General features: G+C 39.4%; 1 protein-coding gene and 1 long non-coding RNA gene across 3 annotated transcripts in view; one reads left to right on the forward strand and one right to left on the reverse strand.

The window, feature by feature from the left end:
- LOC142663506 (uncharacterized) overlaps positions 1–21,721 on the forward strand; it is a 57,233-nt gene extending 35,512 nt beyond the window's left edge. The window contains exons 2-3 of the long non-coding RNA XR_012851101.1: positions 659–783; positions 21,137–21,721. This is a non-coding gene — a long non-coding RNA (uncharacterized LOC142663506). The remainder of the gene's footprint in view (positions 1–658; positions 784–21,136) is intronic.
- Positions 1–22,094, reverse strand: part of FYB1 (FYN binding protein 1) — a 173,483-nt gene that overhangs the window by 29,288 nt on the left and 122,101 nt on the right. For both annotated transcript variants that reach the window (XM_075842211.1, XM_075842202.1), the window contains exons 3-7: positions 12,123–12,252; positions 8,640–8,671; positions 3,499–3,518; positions 2,073–2,119; positions 1,393–1,516 (exon numbers count right to left, since the gene is read on the reverse strand). In XM_075842211.1, coding sequence (XP_075698326.1) covers positions 1,393–1,516; positions 2,073–2,119; positions 3,499–3,518; positions 8,640–8,671; positions 12,123–12,252 — 353 coding nt within the window. The remainder of the gene's footprint in view (positions 1–1,392; positions 1,517–2,072; positions 2,120–3,498; positions 3,519–8,639; positions 8,672–12,122; positions 12,253–22,094) is intronic.

Below are 22,094 nucleotides of genomic sequence, written 5' to 3' on the forward strand. Positions count from 1 at the left end.
GGGGGCACAAAGTCAAGATTTTTGGCATTTTACTGCCGCCGTGAGTTTCCCTGCAAAGGGGCCCACTAAGTCTGTGTCGCCACATAAACCTGGAGCCGGCCCTGCCGACTACGATAATATTTTCAGTATTTAAGACTATACGATCACCAGATGAACGAGCGTTTGCTGTTTACAGGGCAAATTATCAGTAACTAGCATTCTGTGAACGCTCGTGTGCCCTATAATTGTCCAGTGTTAAAGGGCCTTAAGACCCTCCGTGGTTCTAATGAACCAAACCTTGGTCATCATAAGGTGTAAATTGCATTCACAAATCTGCATCTCTACATCAATGGCCACCATTACAGCTCCAAGCCAAGCTTCTAAAGGCCAAATCCATCTAGTAACGCATTGATTCTCCTCCCATTCCCATTTTGCAGAACTGTTTTCTCATTGAGGAGTCTGGTAAAGCTGGGTGACAACCTCTGCGGGAGCTGTGTGAATAAGACCTTACGAATTGTCACCCAATAGTGTCTTATGGTAAAAATATTATTGGGCCTTTAGCTGTCCAGACTGGCATTGATAACAGTGTGAAGTAAATGGAGCATAACGGTACTGCACTGCCATGTAAATTAAATTTTATGTAAATGCTTGATTTTTATTACTATTCATTTCACTATAGGTGCCCATACACATTAGATGAATATTGAGAAAAGTCGACTATTTTGACCATGATGAGCATTTGTCTCTTGAAATTATAACCGGAAGATCCTTACAGCCGACCGAGAGTCATCTTCTAAAAACCAGGTAGGCCATGTTGGAAATTTTCGACCTAGTAATAGAAGAAGCTGAATGTATATGGGTCATTTGGGTGAAGCACACATGATTGTCCGGCAATGCTAACCGAGGAGAGAAGGCAGGGTAAACTTCAAGTGAGCATTTCTTTCCTGGACAATCATTGGAAATCTTTGTAATTTTCCTAACATCACTTCTGGCCATACATTGGTCATTATTTTTCTTGTGTCATCAGACATGTATGGGCACATTGCAGGACTATTGAGGCCGATACAATCTGAAATGTGTATAGACATGTCGGCTTAATGAATATTCATTGAAAGAACAATCGTCCGAATATCACCCTACTTTAATCTAATGTCTATGGGCACCTTAATAATTGGATCTTTTCCTGTAAGTTTTAGAACTATGTAATAACCTAGGAATCAGAACATTTATTGGCATCCTGGCAACCGAACTGCAGCACGACCCCATTCAAGTAAAAGGGATCGGCTGCAGTTTGTTGCACAGCCAGGTGTCCAGGAGCGCCAATATGCAGGAAAAACTGAGAAGAGGACAAATCACTTTATAGTTAGAATATACTGTATGTGTATTAAGATCAGGAGGGATATTATGACATACCTTGAATCGTTTTCTTATCTCCTGCTCCTTCTTTTCCTTTTCCTTTTGTTCCTTCTTCGCTTGCTCCACCTCTTTCTTCATCTTTTTTTCTTTCTTTTCTTCTTGCTCTTTCTTATACTGAGCACTGGAAAGGAAGGCTCACATTGATTAAGTGCGAATCTCTACCCTGGACTATCACTCCTGCCATCTCTAGACATAGGTTAGCTAGTATATTACGATCATTGAACTTTTTTTTTATGAATGTACACCACTATTATATATCTGAATGTTGTGAGGTAATTCAATATGGCGATTGGTAAGAAGATTCTGGTACAGATTCGAAACCTGAATATAAATATATATATATATATATATATATATATATATATATATATATATATATATATATATAAAATATATTGTATTCTTTCTATAAGTTGTACTTCTTAGCAAGAAAAAAGTCTTTCCATAATTTATTGGAGATACCCAAACAGTCAAGCTTGCTGACTATAAACAGCCACTTCAATGCAAGGCAATAGCGCTGTGGGTTTGGCCGAAAAAAATCTGCACCATCTGAATTCAACCACTTTAAATCTGTCTATTGAACTTGGTTAATGAATGTCAAAATCTGTATAATAATATATCCTATATAATACTATTCTATCTGCCCACAAAAAAGCAAAAATGTTCTATGTACATACCTATGCTCGTCAATTCCTTCATAGCATTCTTCATCACTTTCTTCACTCTAAAAACAAATGTAGCGTTCAGAATAATTGATGTTACTATAACCGGAACATTTGGACCATTTCCCCCTAAACTTATAGGAATTAACCTAAGATCAACATTTATCACCTATCCACGGGACGTTTGGATGTTGTCTGTAGAGGTGCCTGGGAGTGAGCAGGACTGACCCTCTAAGGTCCAGGACATATTTCATTTTTCCATTTTCGTTTTTGCTCCACTCCTTCCGAGAGCCGAACATTTTTATTTTTCTGTTGACGGAGCCGTTTTTGGGCTTGTATTTTGCAAGACAAGTTGTATTTTTTAATGGCACCATTTAATGTACCATATAATGTGCTGAAAACTTGAAGAAAATTCTGGTAGAATGGGAAATAAACAGAGATTCTCCCATTGTTTATTTGGGTTTTGATTTTACAGCCTACACCGTGCAATAAAATCAATATAATAATTTTATTCTGCGGGTCAATACAATTACGGCAATACCAAATATTTTGAATGTTTTACTACTTTTAGAAGAAAAATAATTTTTTTAAAACATTTCTGTGTCGCCATACTCTGAGACACATATCTTTTTTATTTTTTCCTGGTCTGAGGGCTTGTTTTTTTTTGTTGTTTTTTTTTGCAGGGTGAGCTGTAGTTTTATTGGTACTATTTTAGGTTACATACGACTTTTTGATCACTTTTCAAAAACAATAATTCTGGCGTTTTTTTGTGTATTTTTATTATGACGTTTACTGTGTGGGATAAATATACTTTAATAGTTTGGATTTTACGGACGCAGCTATTCTAATTATGTTTATTTTTTTATTGTTAATGTTATTTTAAAATGGGAAACGTTTTTTTTTTTTACCTTTTAACATTTTTATTTTTTACGTATGGCGCGGCTTTAGCCCATGAGCACGCAGCAAACTCCCCTCCTCCCATTATCTCGCTATAATATACAAAGAGGTCATGGTGCAGTAAAGGGTTAAAGTGTACGTCCAATTATGTAGAGAAAAAAATTATAGTTCAGATATTTTGCTAAATATTCATTTTTCTTTATAACGTCTTTATTGTATTCTGCTTCTAAATAGCAGCACGGAGCGGCCGCGGTCCAAGCTGCGGGATGTTCAGAACTGTGCAGTAGGAGAATGTGTCCTGCTCTATCTCCTGGGCTCCTGTCTCCAGTACGAGAGCCAGAGCTGTAGGATCACATTACATTCTAAAGTGCTGCGTACTGTAGACAGGAGACAGAGCAGGACACTGTCTCCTAATGCATAGTTATGGGGATCGCACAATTATTTTGCTAAATCCTGAACTATATTTTTTTTTGTTTTTTTTATAATTGTAGGAAATACAATTCAATATGTCAGGAAGTATTTTCCTCACAGAAGCGATACTTACTATATCATCAGCAACAGCTCCTGCAAAATACAATACAAAAAACAACATAAATTATATAATAATGTAAATGTAAACAGAGAAAGCTGAGGAGTAATGTAATATACAGGTAGACCAGAGCTCAAGGTATAAAAACAGGCAAACTCAAGATAACATAAAGTAAAGTAAGTAGCACTGTGAATAGTGTGATATTAATATGAATTGTGCCAAATGACAAACTCAGCTCTACTACATCTGGCAAACCCAGACCCCAAAATTCCCATTGATCTATATGGAGAGAGAGCTGCAGATGCTCATTCATTCCTATTAAAACAAGTGCTTAGACCAATTTGTTTTGGGCAGGTGTCCCAGCTCTCATAGGGCTCACGTTGTCAAGGCCAGTTTTACATGGGCATAATATGGGTAGAATTTTGTGCCCTGATTACAGCACTGAATCCTGGCCCGACCGCATGTTTAATGACCCAAACCAACAACATCGTAGGGATTTTTCTAATTTTTGAGACTGATAATCGCTATCTGAAAACTGATATGAAAATTGCAGTGCATTTAAATATTTTTATAAACAAGGGATACCCCACTTGGAACCCTTATACAGGGACACCCAAAAATCTTCTGGGCCACCTGACAAGACAAAATGTTGGGTCATCCGGCAGCTAGAAACGCAAACCATATTCACCTTTATACTGTCTGTTTTGGCCTTGCTAAATTAAGTGGCTTGTATACCAAGTGGAGTTACTAAACCGGATTGGTCGATGTGTTCCTGTGTGTGAAACTGTGTGTGATATATGAATTGAGTGCTTGCTAATAGAAGTTAGCAAAACTGACACAATTTAAAACCCTTTTTTCCTTCTTAGCTTCTGCCCTGCTGCGCAGCTGACTAGGGGGAGGGGTTAACTGCTCTCAGGTGATATAAATTAGCCCTCAGGCCTCAGTTGTCCTTGCTCGATTTTGGCCTTGCTAAATTAAGTGGCTTGTATACCAAGTGGAGTTACTAAACCGGAGTTAAAAGGAGGAGTTAAAGCCCCTGTAAGTACTCTTCTTTTCTTTTACTTTTTGATTGTTCACTGTTTTTTTGTAACTGGGATAATGGATAGCAAGATTGGAGGTTTTCTTCAGTGCACAGTTTGCCATATGTGTGCACGACAGGAGCAAGAGTTCCAGGGTGAATACCTCTGTGGCAGATGTGAGCATGTTGTTCACCTGGAAGCTCGCATTAGAGATCTGGAGGAGCAAAATGCAACACTGAGGGTGATAGACAATCTTGAGCAGAGCATGCTGCTCACTGAGCAAGCAGTTAGTGGGGTAGACCTGGAGGGTGAAGACATGGGTCAGCTGGACCAGGCAAGTATCTGGGTTAATGTAGTTAGGGGCAGTAGAAAGGGGTCCAAGAAAAGGAAGGCCAATCCTGTTTCTGATATTCCAAGCAAAATTGCCAAGCTGGGTGATGATGCGAGGGTGTCAGTCTCAGAAATGGCAGCCCTAGTGTATACTGATCTCCCTTACAGCCAAGAGTACAGCCCAGCTAGTAGTTGGCGGGATGGTAGTGCAGGTAAGGCAAGAAAATTGGTAGTTGTAGGGCATTCTATAATCAGGAAGACAGATAGAACAATTTGTCGCCAAGACTGCCTCAACCGAAGGGTTTGCTGTCTCCCTGGTGCCAGGATTCGGCATGTGGTGGAACAGATGGATAAATTATTGGGAGGGGCTGATCATAATCCAGCTGTCGTGGTCCATGTGGGTACCAACGATAGAATACATAGTAGTTGGAGGAGCCTTAAGAATAATTTTAAAGAACTAGGCTACAAGTTGAAGGGAAGGACCTCCAAGGTAGTATTCTCAGGAATACTGCATGTGCCATGCGCATCACAGGAAAGACAACGGGAGCTCAGGGAGTTAAATGCATGGCTTAAGTCTTGGTGTAGAGGAGAAGGCTTTGGGTTCCTAGAGCATTGGACTGACTTTTCATTGGGGGTACAAACTGTATTCTGCAGATGAGTTGCACCTAAATGGAAGGGGGTCTGTTGTGCTGTGGGAGAGAATTCTAGCTGGGGTGGCAGAGTATTTAAACTAGGGCTGAGGAGGGGGGGTCAATGTAGAAAATAAATGGATAGTTAGGTTATAGACGGGTCAGACTAAATTAGTGGGGGGAGAAATAGACTGTGGGGAGAGGACTAGGCAACAGGATAAGGAGATTCTTTTGTTACAAAACAGCAATGAAAACAAAAATGCCCAAATAATTTCAAATAATCACATTTCTGATACTGAAAGTGAAAAACTGAAAGGCAAGTTAAAGTGTATGTTCACAAATGCCAGAAATCTAGCAAGCATAATGGGGGAGCTGGAGGCCTTGGTTGGAGGAACATATAGATATAGTTGACGTTGCTGAAACATGGTTAGACTCTTCACATGACTGGGCTCTAAATCTACATGGTTTTACACTTCTTCGGAAAGACAGGGCGAATAGGAAAGGTGGTGGTGTATGTCTGTATGTGAGAAGTTATATGAAGGCGGTGGTTTCTGTCTGTATGTGAGAAGTGATATGAAGGCGAGTGTGAATGAGACATTAGAGGGTGAAGATTGTGAGGAGATTGAAACCCTGTGGGTGGAATTACAAAGGGAAGTAAACACTAAAAAAATTACTTTTGGTGTAATCTATAGACCCCCCCAATATAACTGAAGAGATGGAAGGTCAAATATATAAACAAATGGAGCAGGCAGCACAGGCTGGTACTGTAGTGATAATGGGAGATTTTAACTACTGGGATATTAATTGGGGTCATGATTCGGCTTCGGTAATTATAGACCAGTAATCTTAACATCTATTGTGGGAAAAATGTTTGAGGGACTATTGAGGGACTATATACAAGATTATGTGACAAAAAATAGTATTATAAGTGACAGCCAGCACGGTTTTACCAAGGACAGAAGTTGTCAAAATAACCTGATCTGTTTTTATGAAGAGTTGAGCAGAAGCCTAGGCAGAGGGGCCGCTGTGGACATAGTGTTTTTGGACTTTGCAAAGGCATTTGACACTGTCCCTCATAGACGTCTAATGGGTAAATGAAGGACTGTAGGTTTAGAAAGTATCGTTTGTAATTGGATTGAGAATTGGCTCAAGGACCGTATCCAGAGGGTTGTGGTCAATGATTCCTACTGTGAATGGTCCCCGGTTATAAGTGGTGTACCCCAGGGTTCCGTGCTGGGACCATTATTGGTCAACTTATTTATTAATGATATAGAGGATGGTATTATTAGCACTATTTCTATTTTTGCAGATGACACCAAGCTATGGAATATAGTTCAGTCTATGGAAGATGTTCGTGAATTGCAAGCTGATTTGAACACACTAAGTGTTTGGGCGTCCACTTGGCAAATTAAGTTTAATGTAGATAAATGTAAAGTTATGCATCTAGGTACCAACAACAAGCATGCATCATATGTCCTAGGGGGAGCTACACTGGGGGAGTCACTTGTTGAGAAGGATCTGGGTGTACTTGTAGATCATAAACTAAATAACAGCATGCAATGTCAATCAGCTGCTTCAAAGGCCAGCAAGATATTGTCATGTATTAAAAGAGGCATGGACTCGCGGGACAGGGATGTAATATTACCACTTTACAAAGCATTAATGAGGCCTCATCTAGAATATGCAGTTCAGTTCTGGGCTCCAGTTCATAGAAAGGATGCCCTGGAGTTGGAAAAAATACAAAGAAGAGCAACAAAGCTAATAAGGGCCATGGAAAATCTAAGTTATGAGGAAAGATTAAAAGATCTAAACCTATTTAGCCTTGAAAAAAGACGACTAAGGTGGGACATGATTAACTTATATAAATATATGAATGGCACATACAAAATATATGATGAAATCCTGTTCCATGTAAAATCCCCTCAAAAAACAAGGGGGCGCTCCCTCCGTCTGGAGAAAAAAAAGGTTCAACCTGCAGAGGCGATAAGTCTTCTTTACTGTGAGAACTGTGAATCTATAGAATAGTCACCGCAGGAGCCGTCACAGCAGGGACAGGAGATGGCTTTATAAAAGGGAAATTTTTCTCTTCCCTTTTACCTTCCCTTGGTTGGAATTGATGGACATGTGTCTTTTTTCAACCATACTAACTATGTAACCTGTAAAAAAAAACTTTCCCGATTTAGTTTCCGGGCGGCGGGTTTTGTTTCATGAGCGCTCTGCCCATCACTAAGGAAATGGTTGAAGGAGTCTCTCACCTCAGGGCCCTGTACATTCCCGGAGTTGCCCTATATAAGACAGGGCTGCATTGTTGGAAGCCTCCATAACAAACAGCTGCCGATTCATTTAAAATGAGTGCCCTGCAATGTTTTTGCATCCCTCTGGTAGCTCTTTAGGGAAATTGAGCATTTGCTGAGCAGATATATCCTGGCAGTATCAGTTGGGTGCACCTGCTCAATCCTGGGGACCCACATTCAAAAGAAGATGTTCCCGACCAGGCTATTTCCGGTGTTACTGAATAGGCAGTTTCACTTTTTTTAGTGCATGTGGTTTTGGAAGCTTTAACTTTTTTTATCATTAGTTTATTCAAATACTTTTTGTATCTTTTTATGTGATACACAGGGCTTTATTTTTATGCCATTTTTTTATGGCGAAAATGTAAAATAAGAAACTAAAAAAAGTGACTGTTTTAAAAAAATAAATTCATTATTTTTATTTTAATAGTATAAAGTGCCACTAGAAAAAATGCTTTCATTGTGTCCATTTTTCCCATTACGGTCATTTTCATATAGGGGATGTATAGTTTGGTCGCTTCTGCTGTTGCTTGGGCTAGTGCTGCCCTTTTTTTTTTTACTTTTTTGGGGGGTTTTGTTTTTTCTTTATGGTTACAAATTGTGCCCCCCCCATAAGGTAATACGATTTTTACAATAGTGATTCGTCCCGGTTTCCATTTCTAATGGATCCTTCGTATGATGGAAACCAATGGCACCTGACAGACTCCATTGACTTATACTGGGGTTTGCAGGTTCTGTTGTGGTGTTCATTGTAATATGACAGGATCTGCCCGATAGACTCAGAATTGACCCTTGATTCAGATGTGAACAGAGCCTAAAGTAAGCCAAGAAATGAAAAACTTTGGCCATTGCAACCTGCATTCTAGAGAAGTGTATCACATACATACCGTCCTCAAACTTGCCATCTTCATTTGCGTTTCTGTGGGGTAATAAAAAATAATTAATATTTATCTAGCTTTTATTGATCACCAATGGCAGTCAGCCCCCCTCATAAAAGTGTAAATTAATTTAATTGATAGTCGATTAATTTTAGAGCATGTTGAACCTGTTGGATCTTTTTTTTTTTTCTATGGGATTTTTTACGTGTGATCTTGTCTTTAGTTCATCTGCTTCTGATGGGACATAAACATTTCGCGCCTGACATTCTGGTAATTGTATTGACTTGTTTATTCAGTGGATTTATTTCTTATAGGTCTAGTCTACACTAAACAAACTTTTCCAGGTGCCCACTTCTGTAGGGAAATTTGAAGAGCATAGGCTGGTTTTATATGTGGCAGTACTGATGTAAAAGTGTGAAGAATATAAGGGCTTTAAAGGGCAGAGATTGCAGTCGCATAAGGGAATACTAGTGTTTAATATCCCTGTACTGTAAAATCGCTGTATATATTTTCCTTGTACTGTGATGCATCACTGTGTTTATTATCCCTGTAGTGTGACATCACTGTGTTTATTATCCTTGTACTGTGACATCACTGTGTTTATTATCCCTGTACTGTGACATCACTGTGTTTATTATATCTGTATTGTGACATCACTGTGTTTATTATCCCTGTATTGTGACGTGTTTATTTGTTTATTATCCCTGTACTGTGGCATCACTGTGTTTATTATCCCTGTACTGTGACATCACTGTGTTTATTATCCCTGTACTGTGACATCACTGTGTTTATTATCCCTGTATTGGGACATCACTGTGTTTATTATCCCTGTACTGTGGCATCACTGTGTTTATTATCCCTGGACTGTGGCATCACTGTGTTTATTTTCCTTGTACTGTGATGACATCACTGTGTTTATTATACCTGTACTGTGGCATCACTGTGTTTATTATCCCTGCACTGTGACATCACTGTGTTTATTATCCCTGTACTGTGACATAACTGTGTTTATTTTCCTTGTATTGTGATGACATCACTGTGTTTATTATACCAGTACTGTGGCATCACTGTGTTTATTATCCCTGTACTGTGACATCACTGTGTTTATTATACCTGTATTGTGACATCACTGTGTTTATTATCCCTGTATTGTGACGTATTTATTTGTTTATTATCCCTGTATTGTGACATCACTGTTTATTATCCCTGTACTGTGACATCACTGTGTTTATTATCCCTGTACTGTGGCATCACTGTGTTTATTATCCCTGTACTGTGACATAACTGTGTTTATTTTCCTTGTATTGTGATGACATCACTGTGTTTATTATACCAGTACTGTGGCATCACTGTGTTTATTATCCCCGTACTGTGACATCACTGTGTTTATTATCCCTGTACTGTGACATCACTGTGTTTATTATATCTGTATTGTGACATCACTGTGTTTATTATCCCTATATTGTGACGTGTTTATTTGTTTGTTATCCCTGTATTGTGACATCACTGTATTTATTACCCCTGTACTATGACATCACTGTGTTTATTATCGCTGTACTGTGATATCATAGTGTTTATTATCCCTGTACTGTGGCATCACTGTGTTTATTATCCCTGTACTGTGGCATCACTGTGTTTATTTTCCTTGTACTGTGATGACATCACTGATTTTATTATACCTGTACTGTGGCATCACTGTGTTTATTTTCCTTGTATTGTGATGGCATCACTGTGTTTTATTATCCCTGTACTGTGACATCACTGTGTTTATTATACCTGTATTGTGACATCACTGTGTTTATTATCCCTGTATTGTGACGTGTTTATTTGTTTATTATCCCTGTATTGTGACATCACTGTGTTTATTATCCCTGTACTGTGACATCACTGTGTTTATTATCCCTGTACTGTGGCATCACTGTGTTTATTATCCCTGTGCTGTGGCATCACTGTGTTTATTATCCCTGTGCTGTGGCATCACTGTGTTTATTATCCCTGTACTGTTGCATCACTGTGTTTATTATCCCTGTACTGTGACATAACTGTGTTTATTTTCCTTGTATTGTGATGACATCACTGTGTTTATTATCCCTGTACTGTGACATCACTGTGTATATTTTTCCTGTACTGTAATGACATAACTGTATTTATTATCTCTGTGCTGTGACATCATTATAGTTATTATCTTTGTGCTGTCACATCATTGTGTTTATTATCCCTGTACTGTGACATCACTGTTTATTATCTCTGTACTGTTACATCACTGTGTTTATCTCTGTTCTGTGACATCATTGTATTTATTATCGCTGTATTGTGACATCACTGTGTCTCTTTTAAATATAAATCCCTTTATATATTGTTATTATTTGTCATTCTGAGGATACAGATACAGGGCTGTAAAAATATTGATTTCTTCTGTATTGTTTAAAATGCACATTCATTTCTCTTTCCTGTCAGTGTGGGAATTATTTCTGCAGACATTGCTTTGCTCGGAGGTTGCAGCTTGATATTTCAATGTGGTTGTCCTCCTAAAAATAATCTTTACTTGTCCACCATTCAATTTATCATATATATTAATGTACAGGTTTGTGGCCTTTAGTCTAGGACTCCATGGTAACCGTTTGTCCAACAACCATCGTGAAAGAATTGCAGAACGACCTTAAAGTATTCTTATGGTTAAGAAAGGTCATTTTACAATTGCAAGAATTCATGGTCGAAATTCTTAAGTTGCTAGCGACTTTTTCCACCGTAAGAAAACATGAGGTTGCACAATAAACTAAGATGTTAATGCGTCTATCACATGGCCCAACTTCAACGCGCGTTCCTAGCCTTATTGCCCAACATTAATTTTGTTTTTCTCTAATAAGTTAGGCTGGGGTTCTACATTGTCTTTCGAAGGACAAAAACAATTTTTGTATTTTTTGGAAGTGTGCGCAAACATTACTGGCCCCATAAAAGCATAAATTTCTTTGTCCTTTGTGGTAAGGGGGCGATAGAAATTACTGGATCCTTCAATGTACCTGTTCATATTCCTTCTTTTTTTTCTACAAAACAGGCTTAACAATTCTTGTGTCATACTACCAATGAATCAATGTATGTAGCCTACCTGCAGGGGCGTAGATAAGAGTCTGCGAGCGCCTATTAATAAGTTTGGCACAAATCACGCCAAATCTTTATTTTAGGCTATGTTTACACTTGCATTTTGGCTTCTATGCATAACGGAAGCAACAAAGCTTTGCCGGATCTGTTGTACGATGGATACCGCCAGCGCCCAACAGACCCTATCTACCTATAATCGGGTCCATTGAATTCCCACATGATGTCCTGCTTTTTGATGGGAAAAATAGCAGTGTATGGATCACAGTTCTTTCCAGCAAATCTGACAGGACTGTCAACAGAGGATCCGAACAGAGCACCTCACATCTTTGCCCCAAGCTACAACTCTTCTTCCTGTGACTGTAAATTGAGAAGCAATAAGAAATAGATAGATACCTGATGTTCCTGGGAGGTAAACTAGGAAATAATGAAGGTCCTGCAGGAGATTTTGTTAATGGTGGTGGTGGTGGTGGCAATGCAGAGGATAATGCAGATGATCTCTGTTCACTGACTGCCACTTTTTTACCTAAGAAAATCCAAAATAATAATATTATTAATATGCAATATAACAATGAAACCGTACAAAAATTATTTATGGGAAAATCCAAAAACATTTCAAAGGTGACATTGGTGTGGCCCATAAGTTCAGACTCCAAAACCAAAAAGCAGTTACGGCTATGTAGAAATCTCCAATGCAATGCTGTAGAATAGTATTTACAAAACCAGGCCTTGGCTGATTCCATAACTCACGTAGGAATGAATAAAGAGAGCTGTGCACATGCACGGCCACCTCTCTAGTCATTCTCCACCTGGATGTGATGGCCGCCTCACCATGTAGGAAAGGGGTTTGTTGACCCCTCATTCTAGAGGTAGGTGAGAGTCTCAGAGTTGGGACTATCAGACATTTATAGCATAGCCCCTGGAACATACCATAAATGTTTAAGTTGGATATACTCCTTTATGTTCAATACCGTTGCTATGAAGGGGTGTACTTGGTCTGCAACAATGTTTAGGCAGGTGGTACGTGTCCCAACCACATGAAGGCCAGGACCCAAGGTTTCTTAGCAGAACATTGCCCAGAGCAATCTACTATCAGGCACTCTGTATGGTGCTATTTTTTGTGGGGAACTATGTGTATGATGTTATTAGTTATGGAGTTCTATCATTATGGTGCTATTAATTGGGGGGCACTATGTGTATGGCACTAATTACTTTGGTGCACCGTCTTACTGGAGTACTCTATCCGGGGCCATTGACCAGCACAGCAGACAAATTATTAGGGGTAACAGCAGAATGGCACTATTAATGGAGATAGCAGAATGTGAGTTTGCGAGGGTGGGAATGGGCTAAGTAAACATGGAGCCAATGATTAATTAAGCCAAAAAAGAATACCTATAAATTCAAGGTGATATATCAATGAATAAAGTTGCACATATGGGACCCCATGCATAGAAACACCAAAAAGTTATCCCCATATGCTATAATGAGACAAGATCAAACGTATCTTAGAAAAAATACAAAATGACTTTATTAAAGACAGACAGCACAGTTGATCAAGACAATTTAAAAAATACCACCCATAAAAACAATGTACAACAGTACAAAGAAGACAGTGTTGAATATGAGGCAGGGCAAACAATGGTAGTATAACAATATCAACGACTATAAAGTATGTATACTGATGATGATCACCATAACAAGGGCCTATAGAATGGCCACAAACATTGTAAAGTCACAGTCATAGAGAAGAAACTAATTGAGACCTCAAGATACGCATACCAAAAGACCCACCATGCGCTATTCCACTGCCACAACACTGTCAGAACACCCCAACGCGCGTTTCGCACCTGGCTTCGTCAGGGGGTGCTGAAAGAGTGTGATCAGAGGGTTTAAATAAGGGGTACACAGCTGAACGGTGTACCTCACTTACTTGTCCATAGGATGTTCAGCTGGCGCCTGCACGAGGAGAGGCGGCACCTCAATCACGCAGTGCACGGCGTCCGGAAGTGAGCAGTGCACAACTGCACAGAGCCCAAGTCCATGTTGCGCCGTGAACTACGTGATGAACGGCCCCCGCCCCGCGCATGCGCACAACAACCACAGACCACCGCATCCATCTTGGAATAGGGCAAGGCAACCGCAATTGCCCATATCCAGGAATGGAAAGCGGTATGTATACAGGAGCGCTATTTAGCAGTTAGAATATGTTTATGCATGTTTACTACATTACAAAATAGCAAAAACATTGTAGATGAGAGCATATTTAGACATCTTGAAATGTACGGATATAACATAAATCAAACATTGGTTCCGATAGATCGAATACAGGCAACATCATATCGTGCAATAATATAGATGAACAAAGTGTACAGAGGGGGACCCAATGCATGCCTAGGAGCCCACTGTGCACACCAGTCAAAGATATTTAGGGTGAAATATCACCATATATATATATATATATATATATATATATATATGACCAAACATCATACCTGATTAGTAGATGGATAAGAATATATAAATAAAAGAAAAGTGTGTAAAGATAATAATATAAATTGTGAATGTGACATAAGTGATTTAAATGCATCCATGACAAACAAATAGATGTATGAAAGAATGCACATTTAAAGGAACAGTGTCATCACAAATTTATTTTTCATATGTTAAAGATGTTAGTGCTTTATTAAAAACGTTTATATTTATTTGTGTGTTTGTGTTTTACTTTTTCTTATTTTTACACTTTTTCTTCCCTATGGGGGCTGCCATTTTTTGTTCCATTTCTGTATGTGTCGATTAACGACACATACAGACATGGAATTCGGCAGCCACAGTCCCATAGGGACTGCGAACGGCTCCCGTCCCATCCACTTCTGTGTACGCCGTCTGTGTGGGAACTGCGCATGCGCCGCTCCCACACAGTCCAATTTGAAATTGGCGCCGTCCGGCGCCATTTTCCTGTGGACCGGAAGTCGCGGCCGGACAGTAAGATTACTACTTCCGGTCGCGGCTTCCGGACTTGTGCACTTGGACCAGCGGCAGCAGACGGAGCGGACGGGCCGGAGGGAGCCGCGGCGGCAGGAGCAGGTAAGAGATTTCAATGTATGTTCGTGTTTGTGTACGTTTACTACTGTATGTTAACCTTCTACACTGTGTGTTAGCTCAAAAAATGGCGACACACAGTGTAGGAGGTTAGACCGTTCAAACCCCTCGTTTATCCCGGCACTAGCCAGGATAAAGGAGGGGGGGATGCTGAGAGCTCACTAGAGCGAGGGCTTTTTACCCAATTTTGCAATGCTGCAATTTTGGGAATAGCTCCATCTAGTGACCAGCAATGGGAAATATTATAAATTAGAATCTAATTTATAATATTTCCTGACTCATGAAAAAAATAAAAAAAATTTGAACAATGTTTAATCACCTACACACTAAATGTTTAATTAAAAAAACAAAACATGTTTTTCTGGCAACACATTCCCTTTAAAGTAAATGTATATAAAGACAAAATGATCCTATATACTACAAATTATAGACGTGCATAAATACTAATGTGTATATATGGCCATAAGCATGCACATATAGCCAAAAATAAAAAATAAAGATAAATACATATGTATAAACGGACCAGATAGGTCACAGAAAAAGTGTGAGTGTAAAAGAAATATATAATATATGATAATAGGAGTGCAATTAACGCACAATAGTGTAGCTTCAAAAGAACAAAGATAATAAAAATAATAAAGAAAAAATGAAAAAGACATATGAATAGAAAAAAGCATATGATGATCAAAAAGCGTGTTAGAACAAAACATCCATCAATGTTATAATGCATCCATGAAATTCCAGGATATAAAAACAATCCACTCCAAGGATACCTATACCAGATCATGAACAGAAATATCGCTATTATTGCCTAATGCGATCATCGCATAGCCACAGAATCAAAAAGAAGAAAGATTAAAGAGCCAAACATTATATTCCAAATGTAACCAAATGATGTAAACACCGAAACCACATTTGTATCAAAGCATATAAGATGACTTCCGTAATGTGCCTTCGATGCAACCATACACCTCAATATAGCCATGCACCTCATACGCCTCCAATATAACCGATACAGTCCACTCTGAAAAGACAATCAAGCAGAAGTTAAATAATAAATCCTCCCTACACACAAAACATAACAGAGGTTGGCACCTACTCGAGATTTATAAAAATGGAGCGAAACGAATCATTTCATTAAGCCCCTTAGGAAAAACGGTTTGTAATTTCACTATCCATTTACATTCACGTTGGGCAAGGATTCTCTGAATATTACCCCCTCTATTTCCTAGGGAGATCTTATCAATTCCCCTGAAGGTGAGAAGTCTCCAATTACCTTGGTGATGGTCACGAAAATGACGAGGTATCGGTTTAAGTTTGCTTAACTTTTCAGGATCATCAGTTTTCATAGCACCCTTTATGTCCCTTACATGTTCAAGGATCCTCACACGGAGTTCTCTAGAAGTGAGACCCACATATATCAGTCGACATGGACAGATGGCATAATAAACCACAGCAGTTGAACGACAAGTGATGTTGTGACAGATCTTATATTGTCTTGACCCAGAAGAGTCACTGAAATCTAGAGATCTAGTCATAAGGGAACATGCCCCACAGTCACCACAGGGGTATGAACCCCACTTTGGTCCTTTGGAATTGAATATAAATCCTGAGGTAGGAGCTACATAATGACTCTTGACTAATATATCCCTTAGATTACGTGATCTGCGTGAAGTCACAAGGGGATAATCTGATAGCACTACACTCAAATCCATATCAGTATGGAGAATTGTCCAGAACCTCTCAAAAATCGATTTCATTTCTCTCCATTGGGCATGATATCCAGTGATGAACCTTACCTCTTCATTACTGTTCTTTTTCTTGAATTTAGGTATAAGTAGGTCACTTTGTTGCGTATTTTTAGCTCTCATGTATCCTTGCTCAATATCCATAGATTTGTAACCTCTAGCACGAAACCTGTTTGAGAGGTCAACGGCCTGATTCTCAAAGGCTGATTCTGTGGAACATATCCGACGTGCTCTTAAAAATTGTCCCGTTGGAACTGCTCTCAGTGTCTGTGGAGGATGAGATGATTTGGCATAAAGGAAAGAATTGACTGATGTACTTTTCCTGAAAATGTCAGTGACAATTGATCCATCTATGTCACTAGTGAGTCTGATGTCAAGAAACTCAACATCAGTGCGACTCATTTTGGAAGTCAAACGGATGTTGAGCTGGTTGACATTCAGATCCACAAGAAACTTGTCAAGTTTCTCTTTTTCACCATGACAGAGAAATAGTATGTCGTCGATAAAGTGCATCCATATCAGGACGCCTCCATCATCAGCATCAGGCAACTGAAGATTCTGCTCCCACCGACCAAGAGAGAGGTTGGCATATGAGGGCGCACAAGTGGCCCCCATTGCCACCCCCCTCTTTTGCAGAAAATATCGATCCTTGAAAAGGAACAGATTGTGATGTAAAACAAAATCCAATAGTACAATCAACAGATCAATAAGATCGGATTCCAAGTTGGTCCCATTTAAATAAAATCTAGCGGCTTCAATACCATGTTTATGTTCAATTGAGGTATAAAGTGACTCCACGTCACATGTCACAAAGAAGTCATTATGACCCATGTAGACCCCCTCTAATCTATTCAAGACATTTGAAATGTGGTATTGTGGCCTGTTGACAAATACGAGAGAGAAGCCTTTAGACAGCTCAATGATGTGTCATGTTATCAAAGATTGGATGGATGCCCTCTAGGTAGTTTTAAAACCCAATTAGATCAAATTCTATTGAAGGCTTTTGAATCCTATATTATACCTAAAACCACACTTGATGGTCTCATTGTTGATAAACCCATTTTAGCAACCCTGTATCTGCTCCCCAAGGTCCACAAAAATCTAGTGGACCCTCCGGGAAGACTGATAGTTTCGGGCAATGGAAGTTTATGTGAAACTGTTTGTCGCTTCATTGACCATTATCTTAAACCCCTTGTTTGTGAATTACCATCGTACATTCGTGATTCCACGGATGTCTTGAATAGATTAGAGGGGGTCTACATGGGTCATGATGACTTCTTTGTGACATGTGACGTGGAGTCACTTTATACCTCAATTGAACATAAACATGGTATTGAAGCCGCTAGGTTTTATTTAAATGGGACCAACTTGGAATCCGATCTTATCGATCTGTTGATTGTACTATTGGATTTTGTTTTACATCACAATCTGTTCCTTTTCAAGGATCGATATTTTCTGCAAAAGAGGGGGGTGCAAATGGGGGCCACTTGTGCGCCCTCATATGCCAACCTCTTTCTTGGTCGGTGGGAGCAGAATCTTCAGTTGCCTGATGCTGATGATGGAGGCGTCCTGATATGGATGCGCTTTATCGACGACATACTATTTCTCTGTCATGGTGAAAAAGAGAAACTTGACAAGTTTCTTGTGGATCTGAATGTCAACCAGCTCAACATCCGTTTGACTTCCAAAATGAGTCGCACTGATGTTGAGTTTCTTGACATCAGACTCACTAGTGACATAGATGGATCAATTGTCACTGACATTTTCAGGAAAAGTACATCAGTCAATTCTTTCCTTTATGCCAAATCATCTCATCCTCCACAGACACTGAGAGCAGTTCCAACGGGACAATTTTTAAGAGCACGTCGGATATGTTCCACAGAATCAGCCTTTGAGAATCAGGCCGTTGACCTCTCAAACAGGTTTCGTGCTAGAGGTTACAAATCTATGGATATTGAGCAAGGATACATGAGAGCTAAAAATACGCAACGAAGTGACCTACTTATACCTAAATTCAAGAAAAAGAACAGTAATGAAGAGGTAAGGTTCATCACTGGATATCATGCCCAATGGAGAGAAATGAAATCGATTTTTGAGAGGTTCTGGACAATTCTCCATACTGATATGGATTTGAGTGTAGTGCTATCAGATTATCCCCTTGTGACTTCACGCAGATCACGTAATCTAAGGGATATATTAGTCAAGAGTCATTATGTAGCTCCTACCTCAGGATTTATATTCAATTCCAAAGGACCAAAGTGGGGTTCATACCCCTGTGGTGACTGTGGGGCATGTTCCCTTATGACTAGATCTCTAGATTTCAGTGACTCTTCTGGGTCAAGACAATATAAGATCTGTCACAACATCACTTGTCGTTCAACTGCTGTGGTTTATTATGCCATCTGTCCATGTCGACTGATATATGTGGGTCTCACTTCTAGAGAACTCCGTGTGAGGATCCTTGAACATGTAAGGGACATAAAGGGTGCTATGAAAACTGATGATCCTGAAAAGTTAAGCAAACTTAAACCGATACCTCGTCATTTTCGTGACCATCACCAAGGTAATTGGAGACTTCTCACCTTCAGGGGAATTGATAAGATCTCCCTAGGAAATAGAGGGGGTAATATTCAGAGAATCCTTGCCCAACGTGAATGTAAATGGATAGTGAAATTACAAACCGTTTTTCCTAAGGGGCTTAATGAAATGATTCGTTTCGCTCCATTTTTATAAATCTCGAGTAGGTGCCAACCTCTGTTATGTTTTGTGTGTAGGGAGGATTTATTATTTAACTTCTGCTTGCTTGTCTTTTCAGAGTGGACTGTATCGGTTATATTGGAGGCGTATGAGGTGCATGGCTATATTGAGGTGTATGGTTGCATCGAAGGCACATTACGGAAGTCATCTTATATGCTTTGATACAAATGTGGTTTCGGTGTTTACATCATTTGGTTACATTTGTAATATAATGTTTGGCTCTTTAATCTTTCTTCTTTTTGATTCTGTGGCTATGCGATGATCGCATTAGGCAATAATAGCGATATTTCTGTTCATGATCTGGTATAGGTATCCTTGGAGTGGATTGTTTTTATATCCTGGAATTTCATGGATGCATTATAACATTGATGGATGTTTTGTTCTAACACGCTTTTTGATCATCATATGCTTTTTTCTATCCATATGTCTTTTTCATTTTTTCTTTATTATTTTTATTATCTTTGTTCTTTTGAAGCTACACTATTGTGCGTTAATTGCACTCCTATTATCATATATTATATATTTCTTTTACACTCACACTTTTTCTGTGACCTATCTGGTCCGTTTATACATATGTATTTATCTTTATTTTTTATTTTTGGCTATATGTGCATGCTTATGGCCATATATACACATTAGTATTTATGCACGTCTATAATTTGTAGTATATAGGATCATTTTGTCTTTATATACATTTACTTTAAATGTGCATTCTTTCATACATCTATTTGTTTGTCATGGATGCATTTAAATCACTTATGTCACATTCACAATTTATATTATTATCTTTACACACTTTTATTTTATTTATATATTCTTATCCATCTACTAATCAGGTATGATGTTTGGTCATATATATATATATGGTGATATTTCACCCTAAATATCTTTGACTGGTGTGCACAGTGGGCTCCTAGGCATGCATTGGGTCCCCCTCTGTACACTTTGTTCATCTATATTATTGCACGATATGATGTTGCCTGTATTCGATCTATCGGAACCAATGTTTGATTTATGTTATATCCGTACATTTCAAGATGTCTAAATATGCTCTCATCTACAATGTTTTTGCTATTTTGTAATGTAGTAAACATGCATAAACATATTCTAACTGCTAAATAGCGCTCCTGTATACATACCGCTTTCCATTCCTGCATATGGGCAATTGCGGTTGCCTTGCCCTATTCCAAGATGGATGCGGTGGTCTGTGGTTGTTGTGCGCATGCGCGGGGCGGGGGGCCGTTCATCACGTAGTTCACGGCGCAATATGGACTTGGGCTCTGTGCAGTTGCGCACTGCTCACTTCCGGACGCCGTGCACTGCGTGATTGAGGTGCCGCCTCTCCTCGTGCAGGCGCCAGCTGAACATCCTATGGACAAGTAAGTGAGGTACACCGTTCAGCTGTGTACCCCTTATTTAAACCCTCTGATCACACTCTTTCAGCACCCCCTGACGAAGCCAGGTGCGAAACGCGCGTTGGGGTGTTCTGACAGTGTTGTGGCAGTGGAATGGCGCATGGTGGGTCTTTTGGTATGCGTATCTTGAGGTCTCAATTAGTTTCTTCTCTATGACTGTGACTTTACAATGTTTGTGGCCATTCTATAGGCCCTTGTTATGGTGATCATCATCAGTATACATACTTTATAGTCGTTGATATTGTTATACTACCATTGTTTGCCCTGCCTCATATTCAACACTGTCTTCTTTGTACTGTTGTACATTGTTTTTATGGGTGGTATTTTTTTAAATTGTCTTGATCAACTGTGCTGTCTGTCTTTAATAAAGTCATTTTGTATTTTTTCTAAGATACGTTTGATGGAGCCAAAGATGTCTGTGCGGCAAACCAGGAGAGGCGAGTCGTAGCTGCAAGAAATTGTCATGGCAATCTAAGAAAGAGAGGACTAGGAAAGAGAACGACACCAATCATAGAAAACGTTACCTTTGAGACACTGAATGTCATAGTTACATAGTTAGTACGGTTGAAAAATGAAACATGTCCATCAAGACATTGTCATTGTGTATTCTGCCTCTGACTGTTTCTGATTAGTACTGTCTTCATTTGTCCAGTGTCCAGCGAGGGGATGCCCTGCAGACCACCTGTGTGGTATCTGTTGGAGAAGCTGCTGAGAAGTAACAGCATTATTGTTGGGCCTGTGGCAGAGGTTCTGGAGCGAATGGTGGGTGGTAGGCAGCAGTCTCCTCACTGTGTGTGTGTGTCCGATTGTTTGAGCAGTAGTGGGTACCGGCCGTAGCCCGTCGTATATTAACCTACCAGAACTGAAAGGCCACACCAACCCCTGTACAAGGAATGGCCCTGTCTGTGACAGTATCACAGCAAGCCAGCCATCATTGCCTGCCTGAGCCGTGTCTAAAATTAGTGCCTCTCATATCCTGAAGATCTGAGTTATCATGTCGCCAAATGCACCACTGGCACCGGTCTGAGAATAAAGTTGTTTAAAGAATCCCTGTTTCTTTTTATCTTTGCTGCAACATTCCTGCGAGGGTTGTATGCCACCTAGACGGCACCTTACAGTCCAAACCCTTCCCATTAATGTGTCTAAAAAATTGTCTCTAAATATAATTTTTTTATAGTGTTTAATTGACATTGGGACGCAATTAACGAAGTGTTCTGGAGGTAGGGGGTACTCATGAACCCTTCACACTAGGTCCACCGATGTGTTTAAACGACCCTGGTTATGACATACCAAATATGAAGTGTGGAATCTTTCTCTGCAGGTTATCTGAACACACAGGAACAATTCTG

Source organism: Rhinoderma darwinii, chromosome 1, assembly GCF_050947455.1.
Source record: "Rhinoderma darwinii isolate aRhiDar2 chromosome 1, aRhiDar2.hap1, whole genome shotgun sequence".
In the NCBI taxonomy this organism is placed as follows: Eukaryota; Metazoa; Chordata; class Amphibia; order Anura; family Rhinodermatidae; genus Rhinoderma; species Rhinoderma darwinii.